The 24,315-nt window shown below is 44.2% G+C and overlaps 1 protein-coding gene across 1 annotated transcript in view; it reads left to right on the forward strand.

The window, feature by feature from the left end:
• RYK (receptor-like tyrosine kinase) overlaps positions 1-24,315 on the forward strand; it is a 52,042-nt gene that overhangs the window by 15,245 nt on the left and 12,482 nt on the right. Inside the window, exons 2-9 of the mRNA XM_027703826.1 lie at positions 992-1,113; positions 2,655-2,754; positions 3,063-3,197; positions 5,016-5,072; positions 5,712-5,856; positions 9,650-9,750; positions 11,008-11,142; positions 13,592-13,678. Coding sequence (XP_027559627.1) covers positions 992-1,113; positions 2,655-2,754; positions 3,063-3,197; positions 5,016-5,072; positions 5,712-5,856; positions 9,650-9,750; positions 11,008-11,142; positions 13,592-13,678 — 882 coding nt within the window. The remainder of the gene's footprint in view (positions 1-991; positions 1,114-2,654; positions 2,755-3,062; positions 3,198-5,015; positions 5,073-5,711; positions 5,857-9,649; positions 9,751-11,007; positions 11,143-13,591; positions 13,679-24,315) is intronic.

The raw sequence follows: 24,315 nt of genomic DNA on the forward strand, positions 1-24,315 counted from the left end.
TTCAGGGTGACCTTGGAACGTGTGGCCCAGAAAATAAGGGCAGCTGCAGGAGTTTTAATTTGAGAATGTGTGTTTTATTTAGGGAAATACACCTTAGTCCTCTGTAATTAATCATTTTGTGGGTCTTTCAGATCTCCAGGTGTATTAAAATGTTTAGAGAGTGTAGGGTAGCTATAAAATATTAGTGTTGCTGGGTGAACAAATGTCTCCTTTCACTGTGTGTGAGGGAGAGTGACTTTGTACACGAGCAGGCAGTGATAGGACAAGGGGGAATGGTTTTCAACTATAAAAGAGGAGAAATTTCCATAAATATGTCCGTGTGAGGATGGGGAGGCCCTGGCACAGGGTGCCCAGAGCAGCTGTGGCTGCCCCTGGATCCCTGGAAGTGTTCAAGGCCAGGTTGGATGGGACTTGGAGCAACCTGGGCTAGTGGAAGGTGTCCCTGCCCATGGCAGGGGGTGGCACTGGATGATCTCTTAGGTTCCTTCCAACCCAAACCGTTCTGTGTTTCTGTGATCTCATTACCTGGACACTAATTCCATAGTGCTTATGTGCTTTGGGCTTAAGAAATGAGCTATTCCAGGAGGAATTACCTGTGATTGTCCAGCTGACAATCCAAGGCAGTTTGGTTTGAGTGAACACAGTTGTAAATAAGAGCAAAACCAGGGCCTTGATTCCCAGGAGCAGACAGGGGTATGTTCGGGAGAGCCTGTAATGACTCTCTTGGAGGATTGTATGAAAAGTCTTGTTTCCTTCCATTCCAGCTTTTACCCGTTTCTGAGCCTGTGGCACCTCTCTGAAACTGGTGCTTTGTGGGATTTTGAAGTGCTCTGTCAGTGCTGCACGACAGTGACCTCCAAACCTGCCGTGGAATTTAGGGACTTGAGGAAGTATTCGCTAAAAATTCAGATGCAAGTGGAGCTGGTGATTCTGAGAGTTGTTGTGTTTGGTCCTATTCTTCCCTGTCTCACTCTTCCCTTTCTCCTTGCAGGTCTTGATGCAGAGCTGTCCTATGTGAGGAATGATGTGATTAATCACTACGCCTTGTCCTTCAATCTCTTAATTCCCAGTGAGACCAACAATCTCCACTTCACCTGGCATGCTAAATCCAAGGTGAGCAGTAGCTTCTGGGTTTGGGTGCTTGAGACATGAGCTGTGCTGCCTAGTGAATATTATCATTAGTGTTATTAGTTCTGTTATCACATAATGGCTCTTTTCTTTGCAAAAATTAGCATGTGCTAGGTGCAAAATACTTATTTATATGACTGCAGGCAGCAAGTTAAGATTATATATATCCAAGCTGTTCCTTTCTTACTTTAGAAAGGTTAAGCACTTATTTTAAAGTATTTTATGCTGCTTGCTCCTGGCAAGGTCCATGTATGTACACAAGCTTTGGAATCTCTTCTGTTGGTGCACTGGACATGCAGAAGGGGCAGCCATGAACTGAAGCCTCTGGAAATGATATGTATAGCAATTGTTGGAGAGATTTCTAGAAACATATGCCTGGAGACAAGGAGAACCTATAAAACCAGCATCTAGTATGTTATTACTGAGCCCTGATTAAATGGAAAGGGGTTTTATTTCACTTAATCGCCGTGGCTGCAGTGTGCAGCAGCAGCTGTCAGAAACATTGCCTGTGCTCTTTCCAGTTCCTTAACAATTTATATTTTCATATATTAAATGATCTGTTTAGTCTCTGCCAGATGTTCATTCTGGGTTGTTGGTTTTTTTCTTTTTTAAATTGAGTGATGGTTGTTCTTCTGTCCTTAAGTAGGAAATGCTGCAGTAGGAGCAGCAACATGAGTTTCCTTGTTAGAGCCATGGGCCACCTGCATCCCTATCCCTCCCCTGAGCTTCCTTGGGCCTGGCTGGGAATTCTGAGGAGGAATTTTTGAGCTTGTGTAGCCAGTCCTGTGATTGCATCGCTCGGCACCTTCCCTTCTGACCTGGTGGGGTGGGTGCAGGACAGTTTGTAGGAGCTCAGAAACTGGGTTGTGTCTCCACACTTGGCATCTTGACTGGAAAATAAATTGATAACAGAAATGAACCGTATTATGTTTTAGAAAGGAGGGAAAAAAATAAACTGTTGGGCCAAACAAAGTCAAACAAATCCATTCAACTGACTGTGAAGGGTTGGGATTAATTTCCAACAGGATCTTAGGACTTACAGTAGGCCCTGTAGGGTTTTTTTTGAATGAATGTTTGCTGAATCAGCTTCTTAAGTGGAAACAAAATCTTGACTATAGTTGAATAAATTGTTTCTAAGCAATTTTGTTTGTAAAACTGACTAGAAGAGGGGGAATTTTTTGAATTCCTATGGCTTTAACAAACTGACTTTTGAAGAAGTAAGTTTAAAAGTACTGACAGGTGAGGTTTGTGGGGGATTTTTTTTGTACACCACTCTAAATTCTTCCTCAGATTTTAAAGAACGATTTCTGTTTTGGCTTTCTTAATTTAAACTATCACAAATGCCTGATATTTAAATGTCACATAAGAAACTTGGAATGTGGTCACCTAAAATCACCAGAACTCTTTGAAAATAATGTATATAGTTTTTTTTCTTTTCAAGAAGAATTATGAAAAGGTATGTAGCATTTCTTTTTACTACTGCAGAGATTTCTGATGTGTTTTCTCTCTCCCAACTCTTGTTACAGGTTGAGTATAAACTGGGATTTCAGGTCCATGATCCTGTGGCCATGGCTCTGCCCCAGGCCAACATTTCTCTACAGGGAGAAGTTCCTCGCACCCTCTCAGGTAAAATTCCCACCCCCATCCAGCTAATGGGGGAATAATGGTCATTTACGCCCAAATACAGTTTAGTAACCTGTGAACATTTAATATAAGTGACAGAAATGAATTTAAAATTTATATCCTTTAATCCTCTAATAGTTGTCTGAAGTGATGAAGCATGAAGGCTAAAATAACATTTCTTAATATCGAATTATTTGACAGTGTGCATTATAAACATAATTTATAAAGACCCTTATCATGGAAAAGTTGTTCCATCACAATGTCTGAGAAGTGCTCAAACTTACCTGCAATCCCTTTTGTTGTGTTCACAGTGTTTTGTGTGGAACTCTCCTGCACTGGCAGACTCGACTCCGATGTCACAATACTAATGCAGCTCAACTTAACAATGAATTCCTCAAAAAACATCACAATTTTAAATTTCAAAAGAAGGAAAATGTGCTACAAAAGTAAGAGATTAAGTTTCAAATCTTTAAAAGTTCTTACTGTTAAAGTGTGATGAGAAAAGGGAGTGGGATGGTGTGTGATCCAGGACAGGAGTGAGTGTTGGAGAGGATTGGAAGAAAGCAGGTCAAATTTTGTCTTTCAGAGATCAATGGGGACTTGTGGTAAAAGCAGAAGCTGGTGAATGAATAACTTTCCCCGAGAGTTCTGCTGTATTGATTGACCTTTATTTTTTACATATATATATCAGAAAGCATTTTCTCTGTGCTTGGAAGGAAAAAAGGTGTTTCTTCAAAACTGCAACACTCTGAGAATTCAAATTGTTCTAAGAATTACCAAGCAAATCTACTTAGTTCATAATTTATGATAAGATTAGCTATTTAGTGAATATAAGGAAGTGTTAGTCTGTCAGACATGGAGTACAAAATGATCTTGGGATGTAATCCAGACTCTGGAAATCCCAGATGGACTCTTTGGTGTTTCCACTTGGGAATCTGCAAGCATAATTTATACTTGGATTGTTGCTGCTTCCTAGAATTTTCAGAGTATTTTGTAGTATTTTGATAGTCATCAGAAGAAAATTGTTTAGGAGGATCCCAAGAGCTGTGCCCTCCTTAGGAGTGGTTGTGGTGTCCCGTTCCCAGGCAGTGTTTGGGGGTGGCCAGCTCTCTCTTTCCATGCTCCTCCTGGCTCTGATCGCTTTACGTGGAGCCTTTGAGGACAGGACAGCAGTTGGCTTTCCAGAGGGACATTTGTCACTCTTCTGGAGTGTAAATGCCCAGGGATGAACTTGGGGAAGGTGTGGGTGGAAGAGTTGGTGTGGCTTTGTAGCATGTAATGTTGGGGTACTCGTGTTCCTTGCATTGATGCTACAGGAAGATCATTCTTAATTATAACAATTAAATATTATAATAAATATAATAATAGTTATAATAATTAAAGTGCATCTCTGTTTATAGTAAAAATGGAGGTCTGGTTGATAATATTGACATTTTTACCTTTATGTTATGTTTTCCTGGGTATTTTTTCAAATATTCTAAGTGGGGGAAGTCAGCCCCATTCACAGCTATGGATGTGTGGCAGAGGTTTCCATAGGCACCACATAGTTTTCTGGGACTGTGAGACAAATCCACTTCCTAAATCATGCAGAAATAATTCTTATAAAGATCATATTTCTGCAGGTTCATCAAACCATCAATGACTTTGTGTGTTGGTTGGTGTAGATCACCCAGGGATTTCTGACTTTAATTTAGTGCCTAAGTTAGAAATACAAAGGAACTTGCTACTGGTTTTGCTCAGGGCATTCCTGATAGTTCCTCCTCAAGTTTAAAAAGGGAATAAAAAAAGAAGAGGAGAAAAACTCTCCGATTTTTCCCTGCCCTGGATTACTTTTTCCCAAGGTGATCAGGCTGAATTGGAATGAGAAGGGGCTGGGCTGGATTGGACACAACTGGAAGCAGGAAAGGGGATGTGCAAGTGGGACCGTGTCTTTGCAGCCACTGAAATATTGGATTCCCTCCATGCAAATCCTCAGGGAGGTTCACCTGAAGACATCTCCACAGCCTGCATTCCCTGGGTTTGCACTGCTCCCCTTGGAAACCAGACTCACAATAAGCCTAATGAAGATTTGTTCCCTTTGTAAAGGACCACAGCACACATGAGCCGAGTATTGTGCCTTTAGCTGCATATTTCTGAGTATTTCAATAGGCATCATGTTTCTCATCCTTCAGTCTGGTTTTCCCTAAAGGAGGCAATTGGCTTCCTGTGAAGGATTGCAGTAATAAAAGTACACCAAACTGAATGGTTTTGTCTCATCTCTTTAGAGCTTGAACCAGAAGTCAAATCTCCAACAGCTGATAAAAACAGCAGCAAGGCTCTCTGTAAGTAATCCTGAACTTATAGCTTTGGGTGTGAAAACTGGAAAACTTGGGATGCTCTTTGGTGCCACAGCTTTCCCTATTAAAACACTCTCCAGGTAGTCTGTACTGTACCCAGTATTTTAGTGGGGAGTTTTTTTGTAATTAATTTTATTAATTAATTATATTAACTAGTGAAGGGGGTAAAAACCCCTATTTCGAGTCTCCTTACAGCTCTCATGTCCCATCTTAGGGGCTCTGGTTTCCCTACATGACTGATCTATTTTCTTTAGGACTTTAGGACCTGTCTGGTTTGCTGTTCCGACCTGTCACTGTTGAGTGAATGGGACGAGATAGTTTCTTTTACTCACTCCTGCCTGGAAATACCATCAGCTGACTGTGCTCAGCCTCCAGTGTGCCCAAAATGTCACTGTTTGGCCCAAATGCTCTTGGAAGGCAGTGGAGTGCATTGGTCAGTGTTCTCTTTACCCCCTGCTGTCTCTTCCAGGGCAGTTGTTCTCCAGGATACCTGATCCCTCCCTGCCTCCAGCCCCTCTGCTCACGTTGATGTAACAAACTAACAAATTGTAATTTCCTTTGGGCTTTGTTTGGTTTTTTTTCTCTTTGAGAAGAGTTTGGTGACTTTGCACCTCCCTGTTTCAGTTGATCCTGTAAACGCAGCTCCCACCACTTCCACCCGGGTGTTCTACATCAGTGTAGGCGTGTGCTGTGCTGTGATATTCCTGGTGGCAATAATCCTGGCTGTCCTGCACCTCCACAGCATGAAAAGGATCGAGTTGGATGACAGGTGTGTATTCCAGCTGTCCCAGTGCATTTCTGGGACATGTTTGCTCAGATTTGTGGGAGTTTGGTCTCACAACGAAATCCGTGGGATTTCTGCTCTCGATGTCAAGCTGTAGCAGGTATTACCTGTGTAGGGTTGTGGTAAGTGCTGTGCTGCAGAAAGGCAGCTTTTGCAGGTGCTCTGCTGTTTATGGGGCGGGAGGGTTGTGGCTGCTCAGTTTTTGTTGGAGTAGTTGTGTGGAGTGGGGAAATTTGGACAGAATCAGATTTACAGGGGTGTCAGGATTGACAGAAAAATTGGTAGATCCTTGGGCACACGGAAAAGGCAGGCTGGGAGAGCTGGGGGTGTTCAGCCTGGAGAGGAGAAGGGTCTGCAAAGACCTTTTAGCCCCTTCCAGTGCCTGAGGAGGCTCTAAGAGAGCTGGAGAGGGACTTTGAGCAAGGGCCTGGAGGGACAAGAGAAGAGGGAGTAGCTTCCCACTGCCAGAGGGCAGGGATAGATGGGATATTGGGAAGGAATTGTTGGCTGTGAGGGTGGTGAGGCCCTGGCACAGGTTGCCCAGAGCAGCTGTGACTGCCCCATCCCTGGAAGTGTCCAAGGCCAGGTTGGACGGGGCTTGGAGCAACCTGGGCTGGTGGAAGGTGTCCCTGCCCATGGCAGGGGTGGATTGAGATGGGCTTTAAGATCCTTTCCAACCCAAGCCATTCTGGGATCCAGGAGTCTATGGAAAGGTTTGTTTTTTACTGACATCTACAGGAGACTGAATTTCAGTTTTCTCTATTTTGATGGATTTTCCAGTATTCCCTTTGCTCTTAGGGTACAGTTTGGGGATTACAACTGCTTGGTTATAAAGCTGGAAATGTTGCACTCTCCCAAATGCGTTTCCAATCCAGAAAAACCGTGGCACATGCACGTGAAAGGGACCTGTAATGTTAACCCAAGGGCAGTGGAGTAGGGATTAAACACCGAGGTGGAAGAAAGGCTGGAAAAGCAGGTGGGCTGAGGCTGCATCAGATGCAACTGTTCAGGACCTGGCAGTTTGAAACTGGATCCTGTGGAAAACAGTCAGGCCTGTGGGTGGTCACCCCTGGTGAAAGGGTGTCTTGAACTAAAGGATATCTTGGACTGCTGCTGTGCTGCCTTTAACCTCTGAGAGTAGCTTTATCTTTTCATTGTCCTCTTCATCCTTTCATTTGTTCCTTTCAGTTTTTCTCTCTGCCATCCCCTCCCCTGGTGTCCCCAGCCCACAGGGGGGTTTGGGGAGTCACTGCCTTCAGCAGTTGGGGTTTCTCAAGGCTTGATTGACTTGTCACCTCCCCTCAATTCCTTTGTGCCTGATTGTCTGCTGAGGGCTTTTAATCAGCTGAAGGTGCGAAAGGATGTGCAGCTTTAATGCAGAAAGGAAAGCATTGCAGTTATAGTGTGTGAGCAGTGTCATCTGGGAGGTTTTGAGGGTGTCCAGCCCAGCAGTGGGATCAGTTGTCCTTCCATCCGCTCCACGGCACTGGATTTCTGTGGAGATACAGGCTAAAAATCCACCTAATGTTGGTCCTCTGTGGTTTGCAAGTGTTAATAATTTGCTGTAAATCAGTTTATGCCCTACTGATTAATTCTGATAATTTCAGGGAGGTTTCCCTGCCCATGGCAGGGAGTTGGAACGAGATGATCTTTATTGTCCCTTCCAACCCAAACCATGCTGTGCTCTTATGAAGTTTGTGCAACTCCTGGGGTTTAGCTCTTCAGAGCACCAGGGCTTGATTTTGGAGCCCAAAGGTGCCTGACCTGACAAAACCTTGGATATGTTCCTGGGTAAGAGCTGTGGTCAGCTGGTGCCAGAGCAAAGGTGCAACAGAGGCAACATGTGCCTGAAAATCAGCATCTGTGGAGTTTTGTTTTCAGCAAACTCGCTGAGAGAAGAAGCAACTTTTGATTTGGCTTTGAAATACAATCTCAAACTGTTGCTGTAAAGGGGTTCTGAAAGGAAGACGATAATGTCATTGGAGTTAATAACCTCCCAGGAGCAACAGTTGCTCTTAATTTCAAACCCCAGAACTAAATAAAACCGAGGAGGGTTGTTAACTAGAAGCTTAATGCAGGCAGCTGAGTTTACAGGTGCACACAGATTATTTAAGAACATTGTATTGGAAGTCCAGAGCAAATGCTCCAAAACCTCCTAGAAAAGGCACTGGAAAAAGTGCCAAGGAAAGCTGGCATGGCTTAACAGCAGGATAATGGGAGTCATTAAAGCAAGAAGGCATCATTCAAAAAGCTGACCGAGTATGAGAGTGGGAAAGCTCAGGAAGAGAGTTAAACCCAAAACCCAGAGTGAAGCCAACCCAAAAGGGAGGATTTCAAACTTGCAACAGGCATTAGAAGAGTAATTCCCTTCTCAAACTTGCCTCCAGCCAAAGGAATCCGTAGGGCTGATGGGTGATCAGGTTACAAAAGGAGTTTCCAGCCAGAGCAGGAAAAGTTGTGCATCCATGTTTAATGCAAGGACCGTGCCAGGACACTAGTTTCCAGGGAAATGGGTCATGTTGAAGCAGCTTGTGGGTGAAATAGTGGGAACAGTTAAAATAAGCATTATTGACTTGTCAGCACCAGAGAATATTCATTCAGAAGCTCCAGAGGAAGTTAAAGGGATGCAGCTATACCAGCAACCGTGGCTTTGACCTCGTGGTGAAAGCTGTGCCAAAACCCTGCACGTGGAAGACAGGGAACATGGGAATAATTGTAAAAAAAAGTTTCTAGAGAGAGTTGAGGTCAGTTATAAATCAGTATGCTTGTGTTGTGAGAACCAGCAGATTCTGTTCTAAAGAAAAAATTCAGCAGGTGTATCCACGATTGTGGTATAATGGGGAAGAGTTGACTTGGATTTCTGGTTTTTAAGGGAAGTCTGGCTTCAAAGGTAGCAGTGGGCCTGGAGGGCATCACCTCGTGCCTGACAGTCCTAGGCTGGCACTGCTTGGTCAGCCTTCAACAGTAGCCCAAGAAACATTCAATGTTGATTATTTGGCAAGGCAGAGGTTGTCCTCCCAATGCATTCAGCAGAAGCGGAGATGCTTTTAAGTCAGATAAAAGGGGGGGATGTTTCTGTGTGTTTGGAGGAGGACATCAAAAAAGGTTTTCTCTGGCCCTGCCATCTGAGCTGGTAGCAGGTCCTGTCTTTGCCTCTTCACCTGTTCTTGGGCCATTACAGCTACAACAACTCTGGTAGGAATTTGACTGTAAGGATAAGACAGAAGATGTTCTGCTGTGGTTTACCTGTCTTGTGAACACTCATGCAGCTCTGGTCCTTCTGCCCACAGAAAGCGTCTCAAAACCACATTGTAGGTGGTCCTGGAAGGGACAACCCTTAGTGAGGAGAATGACAAAGTAGGGTAGAGCAGTTTGGGCTGTAAAAGAGAGTCTCAGTGGGACATTGGTACCGTGAAAGAAATGTGTGCAAGTTTTCTGTGGGTCTTCTCTGGAGTATAATGGTTGTTTTTGGTATGACAGGGTGGTTCTTGCTATAAATGTTTTGTCGCTTTGATTATTCAAAAGTGAGGGGAAAGTACTGGAAAACAGAGCAAATTCTGCAAAAGAAGCAAGGGGAAGCTGTTCACACTGCAAGAACAGAAGTGCTGAGATTTTTGAGTTCCCTGAAACACAATTTAATGTGTGAGCGACTTCAAAAACTCCGCTCTTTCCAAGCCTTGCCTGGAAAATCTCCTAGTTTAACATCACTAAGTTAACTTTGGATGTGTTCCAACGGCAAGCAGTGATGTTTTAACTGTCCATCTTTGTTTTAAACCAGCATCAGTGACAGCAGCAGCTCCCAAGGCCTGTCCCAGCCCTCCACACAGACGACACAGTACCTGCGAGCTGACACCCCCAACAACGCCACGCCAGTAACCAGTAAGTGTTAATCTAAGGACAGACTTATCCAGCCATGCCACAGTCAAGAGGGAGCTCTGGGGCTCAGGAGTGATCCCATCTCCATGTGTTTCTGATGGTTGTGTTATTCTTTTCATCTCTTTTTGCTTCCAGCTTTGCTTGAAATGATATGAAGTAGCTAAAAAGAGCAGTGAATGAAAAGGAAGGGTGGCAGTGGTTTGTATTCTCTGTGGTTGACTGGTCTGGTAACTGATATGGAATCTCCTGAGCTGGAAGGGACCCACAAGGACCATCCAGTCCGGCTCCTGGCCTTGCCCAGGACACCCCAACAATCCCACCCTGTCCCTCAGAGCATTGTCCAAACCCTCCTGGAGCTCTGGCAGCCTTGGGGCTGTGCCCACTGCCCTGGGGAGCCTGGGCAGTGCCCAACCAGCCTCTGGGGGAAGAACCTTTCCCTGAGATCCAACCTGACCCTGCCCTGACACAGCTCCAGCCGTTCCCTGGGGTCTTGTCACTGGTCACAGAGGGCAGAGATCCCATGTGCAGCACAAGGGAAAGGCTCCTGGTCACTCCAGTGAGGCTGAACAGCCAAGGAGCTGCACTCCAGGTGTGTCCCTGCACTGTCCAGCTTCCCTCCAGCTGGAACAGTCCCTTCCCTGGAGCAATGCTGTGTGGGATAGCCCTCCACTAGACAATAATTTGAGGAGCAAAAATTCCAGAGATAATAAATATATAAATATATAACACAGATAATAAGTAAATAAATACAGAATTAACACACAACCCGGCTGATCATTGCACAGTTGCGTTAATTGGGTTTTCAGTAACATTTAAATTTTTAAGAAAATATTACCAGAGTAATTCTCAAGATTTCTCTAATGATTCATTGACTTGTGCAAAAGTACTCTGTCCTTTCTGACTCTGCTGGTGTCTCCAGATGTGTGGAAGTGCCAGCAGAGGGCACTGGTAGTTTGGTTATGTCCTGCTGGGAGGTGTTAGTCGCCTTTCCTTGGGGTTAACGAAGAGGCACTTTATGATTTTATATTATTGTTATCTCGTGACACTGCAGAGAATCCTTGTGTGATTTCTTTCCCTGATGATTCTTCACACGGCATCTTGTGTTTTTTTATTGCTCAATCCTCTTTTTAAGATGAATACATAGTGTTTTTAGGGCCGTGCTGGTTCTGTGTGTCTGTACCTGTAGGTGGTGCTGAGGTGAAGCTGTGTGCTTGTATTCTCATTCCAAGGGTATTTATGTTGGATTGTTTGGCTCTGCTGGCTCCTCAGGTTATCCTACGTTACGGATAGAGAAGAATGATCTCAAAAGTGTCACTCTCATGGAGGCCAAAGCTAAAGTGAAGGACATAGCCATCTCCAGGGAGAGGATAACCCTCAAAGACGTGCTCCAGGAAGGTATTTACAGCACTCAGACACTTTATTCCTGCACCACGATGCCAATATATAAATATACAGATATTGATATATAAATATACATAGATTTTTATTGCTGGATTTTTCTGAAACTATTAATGGGTGACATTTCTGATCTTTATAACTTTGGTGGAAGAGAGGAACGATGAGTGATGTTTGCACTTGGGGTGTGGGGAAAGCAGTTTCCAGAATTCATTAGAATGGGGGAGCAACTAAAAGGAAATCATTGGGCTTGTCTGTCTCACCAATCTGTTCCCTTAAATAAAGGAAGGGGTTAGATGGCTGAGGAGTGAGGGAATCAGTTGGGGCTGTAAATGGCCAGGTAACTCATTTTTGAGAATTCCTGCTCTTAACAACAAAAAAAATCAAAGTGAAAACAACCCAAAGACCAGAAAAACTTCAGTTGTCCAAACTCAGTGTCTCAATTTGATAACCTTTGATCTGGAAATCTAATCAGCAGATGCAACGTTTACAGCCCTGACATAAAAAAATTCAGAAATTACCTGGTTCTTTTCATAGAATATCCTGAGTTGGAAGGGACCCACAAGGATTCTGGAGTCCAACCCCTGATTGTTCACTTTGGAACTGTTCGTGCACGATGTTGATTGATTCTTGTTGATACCAAATTTGGGAAATAGGCTTAAATATTTAGGTTTTTTTACCATTCATCTCTGGGTCTGTGTTCCCTGAGCAATCAAACTTCCCAGAGCTGGAGATCTGAGGCAATCATCCTTTGGAGGCAGGACTGCTGAATGCTCTGTGTTACTCTGACCAGCAGTGGGAGGACGCCTTTGCTCCCGTTTGACGTGTGCCTCTGAAGGTCTGGGGGCACAGCTCTGTGCTCAGCTCCAGTGTGAGCTCTGCAAAAAGCTTCCTCGCTTGTGCCTTCCTTGGGATGTGCCTTGTTTTCCCCTCTGCTCTGCCTGTAGCAGTGACTCAGTGCCCCAGCAGCGCTTCAGATGTTTGGTGACAGAGCTGCCCTGCGCTGCCAGATGAGGGCTGTTGAATGCAGTGTGGACCCAGTTAGTCCTGGGATCTTGTTTCTTAGCCTCCAGCTGTTAATTTGAGTCAAAACCTTCAGAAGTTACTCAGAGGATTATTAAGATTGGAAAAGCCCTCTAAGGTCATTGAGTCCAACTGTTCCCCCAGCACTAAGGCCACCACTAACCCATGTCCTGAAGTGCCACATCCACACATCAGAGGTCTTAGAAGACAGATCCTGAGCAGTTTTAGTTCAGGATCATAGCAGTGTTGAGCCTCTGTCATTGAAGAAGAAAAGAGCTTCAGAGGGGGAGAAGGGAATAAAGAAATTTCTGCATGGAACTCAATCAAATACATTTTACAGATCCTGGCCAGAGATTCATTATAAACTCCAAATAACTTCCAATAGCTTAACCTACTTTAATATTTTGGAAATACGTATTTAAGGTACTTTCTTGATGTCTTCAAGACCAGGAGGGTTTTAGTCTGCTGTTAAATAATTGCTGCTGTGTATTTGTGGTTGCCTTGTAGCTTCCTTAGTTAAGCTGCTCCTTAGTGAGATTACAATTTGAAGGCACCTCTCTTGCAGGGTTTACTTACAACCCCAGGGTAGGTGATAGAAGTGTTGCACTGCCCCTGTTTTAAGTATTTAGAAACCCATGTTTCATGCTATCAAAGGTCTTTGAACCTAAGCAGGCAGGAGAGATCCCTGGGAATGGGGATGATGCACACGTTGTGCCACAGTAATAATGTGACAAAAAATCACCGCCAACCTGAGTCATATAAAACATTAATTCATAGAATCCATGTGTGTTACCACACTGCTGCTGTCTTAGCTCCTCCTCTTCCTGTGTCATTAATGTTTTGTGAATGGAAAAATGCTGGACAGACTGAAAAAACCCCAAACAAACCCAACACCTTCCAGCTGAGGTGAAACATTTGAATAATGTGATGCACTTTATTTTCACTGTTCTGTGTGTGTGCTGGCTGAAACCACTGTTTCCTTGTGAACATTTCCAAAAAAATTTCCTCTTTGTGAGAAACGCTTTGACTGAGAATTCCAGAGTGGCTGGATGAGAAAAGGAGCTGGAGTTCTTAGTGCAGGGATTTGATTGAACTGCTACAAATAAACCCATCACCAGTATTGATACTTAATTTGAGTGGCTTCTACTGCTGTCATTAGTTCACTCTCATACTTGTCCCCCTCAATTCTTAGTTATGTAAAACCTTCAGCATTTACTGCCTGTGGTTGTGAATCCACCTCATGCTGGAGAGCTGGTTGGGTTCTATATTGGTGATTTTATGGGATTTATAGACACTTTAGCTGCCATTGCTCCTCATTTTCTGCTGTGGCTGATACATCCTAAAGTAGTGTTTTCTTAATAGATACTCTCTTAATGTTATCAGTGTGTTTTACCCACTTAATACTAATTGTATGTTCTCTTTCCAGGCACCTTTGGGCGCATTTTCCATGGAATTCTAATAGAAGAGAAAGACCCCAGTAAAGAGAAGCAAGTTTTTGTCAAAACTGTTAAAGGTATGTTTGCAAAAGGACTGGGTTTGTGTGCAGGTGTTTGAGTGGTGGTGCAGGCTGAGGGTACCAAACCTGGCTCTAAGAACAACCCTCCCTCCCCAAAATATGCAAATGATTGCTGCTTAAAAAGCAAAAGCAGTTTGGATGCTGCCTTCAGCCAGAGAGAACAGCAATCTTATATGGAAGAAAAATGCATATATTCTCCACCACTGCCTTCAGTTATTTTCCCTGGAATACTTTCACTTATTATGGTTCTAAGTAAAAGTCAGATTGTTTTTTTCCCTAGCATGTCATTGCTCTTGCCTTGTTCCCTGCAAATTGCTGAAAACCACCTGAAATACATCTTAAAAATCTTCTATATATGTGTGGCTGTGCACAAGGCAGGGCATGGGCTCTGCCTTCCTTAAGCTTTGCTGGTGAAGTGTGAGAATTAGCATTTAGAACTGAACTGATACAAATAGAGCATCTGTGTCCAAGAAATATTTTGTTGGAGGGATTGAAATGGTGACAGGTAGACTTAAGAAACAAGGTAAGTAGAGATGAAAACCATATTATATATATCCTGTGTATATATTACATATGTCCTACATATATCCCTACATTACTATCTACACCCCTTCCTCTGCACTCATCATTGTAGGAGTCTTCTGGTAGCTGAATTCCTAGTGCAGTGGTTGTTTCACCACTTATTTTTATCATTTCAGTTGGATGCATTATTGTTTCTCATTTTACAACTTCTTTAATTCTTAAGGAAAAAAAAATTAGTCTTCTATAAGAATCACAACTTTTTACATTTTTTTGCCTTGCTATTAATTTTTAAAGGTCCTGATTTTAAAGAAGAAGGTGGGAAATGGTGAAGCTGCTGAATTTTGTTGCTCTTGAATCTTTCTGTTACCCATTTATTCTCTGCCATCATTAATATGTTGCTTAAAGAAAGCAATTTTCTTGGTCTGTTTCTCGCACAATCTTGTGATGTTCTTTTCTCTGGCATGTCATAGAATCATGGAATGAATCAGGGAATCTCAGAATGGGTTGGGTTGGAAGGGACCTTAAATCTCATCTCATTCCACCCCCTGCCATGGGCAGGGACACCTTCCACTAGCCCAGGTTGCTCCAACCTGGCCTTGGACACTTCCAGGGATGGGGCAGCCACAGCCTCTCTGGGCAACCTGTACCAGGGCTTCACCACCCTCCCAGCCAACAATTCCTTCCCAATATCCCATCTATCCCTGCCCTCTGGCAGTGGGAAGCCATTCCCCTTGTCCTGTCACTCCATCCCTCGTCCAAAGTCCCTCTCCAGCTCTTCTGGAGCCCCTTTAGAGACTGGAAGGGGCTCTAAGGCCTCCCTGGAGCCTTCTCTTCTGCTGCCTTCTGTTCCCCCTCCTGACAAACCCTTCTGACTGTCATTTTGCTCTTATTTAATATAGTTTCCAAAATACTTGGCTCATGGCACGTGGGTTGCTTTTTATAGCATTGGATTAAACGGCACGACAAGATTTGTCAGAAGAGATCTTAATTTAGCTGCCTCCCATCACCACTTATGGAATTGCTATCTCAAAATGCAGCTTCCAATCCACTCCTAAATCCATACTTCTTTCTCCCTTGGATCTGTAGCACAGTTAATCCTGATTCCTCTTGCCCATCCCTTTGCAGGGAAGGATTTGCTGGCTGTGGTGAACTGGAGCATGGTTTTGGGAGAGTGATGGCATTCACAGGATCAATCGAGAATTTCCCAGCTTTGGAGAGGATCTGTGTGGAAAAAGTTCAGAGTAGATTTTGGTGACACTTGTCTGGTCTGGGCAGCAGGGAAAATAACTGTAACCAGCTGCTCTTCTCTCAGCAGCTCAGCTGCAGTGCTAATACTGGGCAGCTTCGTTTTCCTACCCTGGCTGTGATGTGTGTGTGTGCAGCTGGGACATGTAATAAGTTAGGAATTTGATCTGTTTGGGAAAAAAGCCCTACTCTCTTGTAACAGGAGTTTTTCCTTGATCTCATTCGTCCTGTGGCCACACACACGCTGCTGTTCTGGCACAGGCAGAGCAGGGCAGGACCATAAAATTGTGATGGATATGAGAACTATTAAAGTGACTTAAGTATCTCTTTGCTGAAGGCAAGAAAGGAGCCTGAGGGTCATGGAAAAGAGACAAGGAAAAAAGGCTTTGTCTGTGGAGTTAAATTATCCCTTCGCAAAAGTACAAACTGCTCCAAAACTGTCTTGTTTCACTCTCAGAGGGATCAACTGAAGCCCATTTGGTGCCCCAAATGTCAGAAAGCAATGGAGGGGGGCTGTGGGGTGTTTTAGATCTTTGGAAAGTGAACTGTGAGCAGGAGTTCTTTCAGGAGGTGCTGAGAGGAAAAGTAACCTTCTAGAGAAGAAAAACATCTTTTTTCTCACCAGGATCAGAGCTTGAGAAACTGAAGACATTATTTTGGCTGTTCTGACATCAAGGGAGTTGTTATGGCTTTAAACCTGGAATTGCCAGTGAAATCATGGAATTGTAGATCAGTTTGGGTTGGAAGGGACCTTAAAGATCATCCCATTCCACACCTTGCCATGGGCAGGGACACCTTCCACTATCCCAAGTTGCTCCAAGTCCTGTCCAACCTGGCCTTGGACACTTCCAGGGATGGGGCAGCCACAGCTTCTCTGGGCAACCTGTGCCAGGGTCTGACCTCGCAGTAAAGAATAAATAAATAAAATTTTCTTCCTTATCTCCAGTGTAAATCTACCCTTTTCCAGGCTAAAGCTGTTGTCCTTGTCCTGTCACTACAGGCCATGTTCACAAGTCTCTCTCTGTCTGTCTTATAACCCACCTTTTGGTATTGAAAGGCCACAGAAAGGTCTCCCTGGAGCATTTTCTTCCCCAGGCTGAACCACCTCAACCCAACAAGAACTATAGATGGGACTGGGAGGCTTCCCTGGGCCATGAGCTCGGGTCTGTTGGCTTTTGGGAGAAGGAGCTCTGCTCTCTAGGAAAGGTGCCAGGGAAGGGTTGTTGTGCCGTTCAAGGAATGGTTTCTGATTGCTGCTTGTTAGGAATACCTGTGAATGAATTCTGGAAACTCTTCCTGTATCCCTCCTTCAGCTGCCAGTGTCTTACAGCATCCATAACTTTCAAGCGGGATTGTTTCCCATAACGTGGACAGAGGGAATGTGCTGTCAGTTTTCTTATTCCCTATCCCAGGGAAGGGGACTGTTGTGGCCCTTGTGCTCCTCAGGCTGTAGTTACATCTGTGAGTATTTCCTGCTCTGAGGGGAGGGTTTGCAGCCTTGCCAGTTTGCCTCTTCCCTATCTTTTATCTCTCCTGGTGGTTGATTCTTTTCCCCAAAGGATCAAAAAGCACAAAGAGTTGGCTGGTTATGACAGTGGCTGCAGCAGCCCTTCCTACTTTGCTTCCCTGATGCTTTCCAGCCCTCCAGGAAGATGTTGAACATTGCTATAAACCCAAAGAATGCTCAGTGAAACCTTGATTTCTCTGAGCTTAGTGCTTGTTCCCCTTCTTGAAGTGACCTGTTAAAGGAACCAGTAATACATGAAAACTGAGGGAGCCTGGACCTGCCGAGTGTCCTGAGAGGCTCTTGAAGTGGAAGAGCTCATCCAGAGGGTTTCCAGCAATGTATTGTATCCCCTGATTTCCCAAGCTGGGATTGACCTATTAGGTCAGACTCTCAGAGAGCAAGTCTGAGGCTGATGAGGCACCATCAGTGCAGGGGGAGAATAGATTGGAGTGTGCTCATTTGGCATGATTGGGCTGGTTTCTCCTCCACCACAGAATTTGGGACTTTCATTTGAACCATTCCTTAAGATACTGGAGTAGCTTTCAACCAATTCAGTGATTACTTGTTCTGTAGCTCATAAGTTGATAGGACTGAGAAGTTGGAGACACTTCTCTTGCAGCCTCAACACCACATCTTTTATAAAGACACATCTTTTATAAGGACACATCCTTTATAAAGACACATCTTTTATAAAGACACAGGCTGAAGGAGGATTCATCCCTGAGTTTCACTCCAGATCCCTTAGAAGAGTTTTTTCTTCCACCTCTGACTCTGGTTCACTCCAGGGAGAAAGTTGTAACATGCCCTGGTAGTGACAAAGTTTCTACCTGCACGTTCATGAAATACATTAGGTTATAATGTTTTTTTAATGCTGCATCATCTTAACACTTCTGTGTGTGTGGATGCCTGAGCCTTCCATTATGTACAGGGCTCTGTGCCAAGGAGAGCTTAAAAGGAAAATGGATATCATTTGGCAAAATTAGAGGTGGCTTTCAGGAAGCTCTAATAACTTTGGAAATACAGAGATCCCAAGATCTGGGGTAAAGGTGTCACGTGTTCCTGCTTCCTCTGGATCCTTCATGTTGGCCACCCACTAGTTCTGTTCTCGTTGCAGTTTGCAGCTTCACTATGTTCATTTGCTAGTCCTCATTGTAAAAGTTTTAATGACTTTCATCTTCAGACTTTTCTATGGAAAATTTGCCTTATTCCTTTCTTTAAATAGACATCCATGAAGATTAAGGATGATATTGCCAGTAAGAACACGGCTATGTTATCTACTATTTTTGGGTTTTTGGAATCCATGGATCAACACAACCTGAATGAGTTCTTTGTTAGAAGATGAGAGACTTAACATTCCATATTTTAGCAGGGAATTTGCTTCCCTCATTGTGTTTCTTATTCTACAGAAGAATAGTGTTATGAGCCTGGAATGCTTCCCTTTCCAGCAGGAGGTTTCCAATCCCTCTCAGCTTTGGGAAGTGTCTCTGTTGGCACGTTTCTCCAAGCTGGCATTGCATCTCTTGCCAGTGATTAACAGATCTCCTCTGCCTTTCTTGGGAGTCTCAGAAAGTCAGAGGGGGAAAAAAAACACACCTTGGATTTAAAGAACACATTGTTTAATGGTGCTTTTCCTGTGAAGGAGAAAATTCTTAGCAGAACAAATGGAATTGTGTTATTCCAGGAACATACACAGTGAGGGTGAGCTGTGCAGAGCCCTGACTCACTCAGGACCTTCTGGCCAAGGTACACTTTTGGTAAAAACAACCCCTTGTGCTGTTCAGGATAACCTGGCTGCTCCCATTTCATGTTCTAACCACTTAACATTTTTCTGATGTATGAGGAAGGAGTGTTTGAAAACAAACCACCCATGGAAAGCACTGGAAACAAAGTCAATGTGTGACAAAGGTCAGCTCTTAAAACTTCTTTTTACCAACATTAACAAGGCTCTGGGGTTTGCCATCTGAGGTCATGAAAAGTGCTTTAGGACTCTTTCAGTGTTCTTGGCTACCTCTGACATTATACTTTAGATTTTTTTATCCATTGCTAATCTAGTTAAGAGGAGATGCCCCATCCCTGGGAGTGTTTCAGGGCAGGTTGGAGCAACCTGGGCTAGTGGAAGGTGTCCCTGCCCATGGCAGGGGGTGGAACAAGATGAGCTTTAAAGTCTCTTCCAACCCAACCCATTTTGGGATCCTGTGATTCTGGGACCCTTTAGAACATCTTCCTGCAGTGAGGAGGTCTAGGGATAGAGATCCTGAGAATTCAGGCTGTGCAGAGCAGGGAAAGCAATAGGACCATTTAGGGGACTTAAGTGTGTACAAGCAGCTTTGTGTTAACCCAGCTGGAGGGTTTCTTGTTCATACTAAACAAATACCACAACCTGGAGCATCCACAGGTGTTCCCAAGGGATCATTTTTAAATTGATTGAATTTGCTGTTCTGGGCAGTTCATTCTTAAAGCAGAGCTTTGTGAAAATATTTTGAAGTTTTAAGTTCATGCCTTAAATGCACAGCATTTAAATTAATTGTTGAAGTGTTTAACCTCCCAAAATCAGAGTACAGGATCCTGTTTCTGTAGAATACAGTTTATGTAAAACAAAACAAAAAACAAAAAAATCAAGAAAAGAGCTAGTACTCATCTTCTTCAGTGTCTTCATAAGGGAAGATACCTGAATTTAAAGAACGGGGAATAAGCAGCAAATTTCTGAATATCAGCCTAAAAATACACTACATATGTCATTCAATTCTAGTTCTTTAAGAATATCCTGAGACCTAAAATAATACAACATAAATTAAAAAAAAATACTGAGTAGCAGCTCTTAGGGTTGATGTCTGAAGTATTGTACTGAATAATTTGAAGATTTGTTATTCCATATGCTAAAAAATAATCACCTGCAGTACACTTTGATTTACATGTAGTTAAAATCACTACTTGAATTTCAGTTTTATTTGCTGCTGCCCTTTGGACTATGACATTAGTCATGTCTCTCTTCCCCAGTTTCACTTTGCATTTACTTACACTTTCGACTTCATTTCAATGGATTATTTATGGGTTCATTTAATGGATTATTGAGCAAAGACCCTTTTCCTTGTTTCTCTTTACTGCTCCTCCTTGGATTCTGGAGTTACTGTTGTGCAGGGAAATAAGACCATCCCCAAATCCTGCTTTTCTCTGCCCTTTTAGAACTGTGAGCATTTGTAATGTAGGGAAAACAGAACAACATTCCCTATTTTAGCAGGGAATTTTTTTCCTTCACTCCAGAGGCAGGCAGGAAGCCAGGGATGTGCCACTGGCTTCCATGGTCCCTTGTCCCTGTCTGACTCCTGAGGCCTCTGGAAATTTTAAAGCAGAAATATTTTTCTATATGTCCTTTCCCTTCTGCCTGTGCAAAAGCAGGCTGGATCCTGACTTGCATTCCTTTAGCAGTACATCCTTGTAGTGAAGGGAAGCTGTGAAAATACCTGGTAGCAGCACTAAAAATGTCCTGTGCAACAGATGTGAGCACAGGATAGTCTTGGAGGGTTGAACTTCTTCCAAAGACTCTAGTAGAAGGGTTAAAGCAGTACCCAGGCACGTGTTCCCTTTGAGCTGGGGCTCAATTCTGCCTGGGAGCAGTTTTACCTAATTAATTGCTGTGCAGAAGCATCAGTAATTAAGAAGGATGTGTTGATACGGGGAGCATTTACCACCTGGAGCTGTTCTAGCCCTGCACTCTGGACACACTCTGTGACCTCTGTGCCTGTCACCCTTCAAGAACCAGAGCTCCTGGGCTTTGTCACGGGATATTGGGCAAAGCACCCAGGGCTGGAAGAGAACAAGGGTTATAGAAGCTCGTGAGAACAGGCAGTTGTGTGGAAAATGGGCTTTACAAGTGCTGTGATGAGGGAGAGTATAAGCTTTCAGTATGAGACAGAAGGAAGTTCTCATGGGAACAAGCCGTTACAAATGGTCCAAAGGTGGGAAAAGCTGCAGGTAAAACATCTTTTTAAATCTTCCTGTTGAGAAATGTGTTAGAAGCCTTGGAGTTCCTGGCTGTTGTGTTTGCAGAGCTGCTGCTGATAGGAGTGCTGAGGGAATCTGCTGTTCCTGCCTTTAGCAGGCTGTGAAAGGGCTCTGGGTTGACTTAGTTCAGTTTTGTTACGTGGATTTTAAGCTTCTGCTTTGCCTTCTGTCTGAAGAAACAGATTTCAGTGACTGTGCTCCAATCTGAAGTCTTTAAGTGGTGATGCTGCCTGAAAGGGGGTTGTAGGGAGGGGGTGTCTGTTCTCCCACGTAACACCCTGCAGCTGATGAGTTCCTGGTCTCAGAGCGAGCAAATTCCCTCAGTCTTAGTGTCATCACAAAACTTGCCCGAGATCTTTTCACCTCATGATTCATGTCACTGATGAATGGTGATGAACAAAGATTTAAAAATGTGGTTTTGCAGCTGGATGTCGAGAAGTTGGTAAAAATCAAGTAGGTTCTTTCTCCCCGTGAGCCAGGCAGGGCCCCAGCACATCCCAGCACAGAGGGATTAGCTTCTTCTCCAAAAATAGCAGTGCCAAGAGTCCCATTGTGCCTGGCTGCACACAAATACTGTGATATCATGAGATAAACCTGCAGCTCTATGAAAGCTGCTTGAAATCCTGCCTTGTTCTTGCTCTGGGCCTTGGCAAAAGGTAAAACCGGGCCCAGAAAGGGTGAAACCAGGGCTTTGAGAGCATCTTCCTCTCTGGAATGCATTTATATCTATCTCAAATAGTCTTGGATTTAAGCACCTTCTGAAAGTTAGACCTTTTTGGTCCTAATTGAACATTTAGAATTGCCACTGGGTGTTAAATCTTCCTCTTAGCTCACCTAAGTCTCTGCTCTTCATTTACTCAGCTACTGATGTGTGATCACCTTGTGAAAACCAGGCTGCACCTCATCATCATCCAGCTGCAACTGCACAAATTGCTGAGCTCTGACATATTCTTAATCACAAATAATGGTAATATGTCAGACTTCAGCTCTTTTCAGGGCTTTGAGGAAGTTGTGCACCAGGCCCTTGTTGCCTTGCCCTGGAGAGTTCAGCTTAAATTCAGGGCTATTTCCTGGTGCCCAAATTTAATGCATGGGAGCCTCTGACCTCAGTTGTGTCTTCAAGTAGCTGTTCTAACTTCAGAGGTTCCTGGCTCTGTGGGAGGCTCTCCCCCTGTTCCCCTCTGCAGCTGTGTGTGTGGCTGTGCTCATATCAAATGACTTCATGGATCCGGTGCAGACAAAGGAGCCGCCGGAGCCCGTGGGCATTCCGGGGGTTTGACAGGATCCTTCCCCAGCTCTCTCCTGTGTGGGGGCACAGACAGTTCCGAGAGACAGTGCCCACGTGTGTGTGTGCTTATATGCATTGCTCAGAGATCTGATGCCTGGTTTTAGTACAGGGTGATACTTTGGCCCAGGCAGGAGGATGAAATCTGGAAGATTCATCCCAGAATGGCCTCGTAAAAACATCTCACCAAGCTGGAATTGCTCTGGGACTCCTATTTCTCATATCAACCAGAAGTGCTGTGGGTTTCCTGGACTGATCTGAAGGGTTTTCGATACATGATGGTCAGATTCACCAGGTCCTCACAACAAAATGTATTACTACCAAAATCACCTTCACCCTGATCTGTGAAGACCTGACTGTTGGATGCTCAGCTGTGGTTATAGCCTACTAAATGAGGCAGAGTAAATGAACTTTTTCTTGTGTAACTGATGACAGTGGCCTTAAAAGGAAGTCTGACTGCTATGGGGACTGTTGCAGTAGTATTGTGGTGGTGTTTTTCCCCCTTTTGACTAGAATCACTCAAAGAGGTGATTTACATTCTGTTTTGAATTATATTGAGTACAAACCAACAGCAGTTGAATTGTGTGGTGGTACTTAATTGGCATTGGTCTCAGCCTTGTACTGCTATTGTTTATTCTGGGTCTGTTGAATTTGTTGGTGTTGGGTAAGTCTTTTTTCCATGCAGAAAACAAGGAAATAATATTGATAAGCAAACACAATACAGATGCTGAGACTGTTTCACGAGATAAGATTTCAATTTCCGTATATACTTGACTGGGAGTCAATTGTCCCTTTGGGTGCTCAACCACTGTAAGGTGGAAAGAAAACACCAGAACATCACAGTGACCTGCTGGAAACCTCCCTGAGTGCTGGAAAGGGAAAGGCAGTGACAGGAGAGTGTCATCCCTGACAGAGTTACCGTGAAGAGATGAGTAGGTGCATTGACCAAAGCAGCTTGACTCGTTCCGTAGATGTTAAATCCACTCTTAAATAATCTCTGATTTAAAGCTTCAAATTATTACTTGGTGGCTCTTATAATTAAAAGCAAACCAGTTCAGCAAGCACAGGGCCAGAGAGTGCATGAGTGGGTTAATCAGCTTAAACTCACACCCAGGAATCCCTTTCCTCCCTTGTCATGTGCTAGGTTGAAGAGGTTGAAGTCTTTGAGTCCTGTAATTAATGCATTTACACCTGGAGCTCTGTGCTGGTAACCTGCTCCTCTGACCTCTCACAATCTGCTTTTACTTCTCCATTTTTAATGCTGCTTGCCCTTTAGGACAGTTGGCTGATTCAGCATTCAGGCCTGTATAATTTAATGTACTATCTCGGTTTTTCTTACTTGTTTCCAAGCCCTTTGCAGTCTCTCTCCCGCATCTCAAATTAATCACACAGCAAACCTGTCATGCCTCTGTGTTGGAGTGCAAACCAGAGGCTTCAGCTGGCTGTGGCTTAAATGTCTCCTGCACTGCAAGAGCTTGTACATACCATCCCCCCCATATGGAATTGTTATCAAATACAAGGGAATCATGGAGTGGTTTAGTTTGGAAAAGCCTTCTAAGACCATCGAGTCCAACTGCTCCCCCAGCACTGCCAAGGCCACCACTAACCCATGTCCCCAAGTGCCACGTCCACATGACTTTTAAATCCCTCCAGGGCTGGGGACTCCACCACTGCCCTCGGTGTCTGTGCCAGGGCTGGACAACCCTTTCCATCAAGAAATATTCCCCAGTATCCAATCTGACCCTCCCCTGGCACAGCCTGAGGCCGTTCCCTCTCCTCCTGTCCCTTGTTCCCTGGGAGCAGAGCCCGACCCCCCCCGGCTCCCCCCTCCTGTCAGGGACTTGCAGAGCCAGAAGGTCCCCCCTGAGCCTCCTTTTCTCCAGGCTGAGCCCCCCCAGCTCCCTCAGCTGCTCCTGCTGCTCCAGCCCCTTCCCAGCTCCGTTCCCTTCCCTCCACACACTCCAGCCCCTCAATATCTTTTTTGTTGTGAGGAGTCCAAATGCACTGGTTGATGCATCCCATAATATACTGCAGCCATAATTGTCACTAATTTAATGGCACCTCTGTCTGGGC

This window comes from Neopelma chrysocephalum, unplaced genomic scaffold, assembly GCF_003984885.1.
Source record: "Neopelma chrysocephalum unplaced genomic scaffold, ASM398488v2 Primary Assembly neopelma1_252, whole genome shotgun sequence".
In the NCBI taxonomy this organism is placed as follows: Eukaryota; Metazoa; Chordata; class Aves; order Passeriformes; family Pipridae; genus Neopelma; species Neopelma chrysocephalum.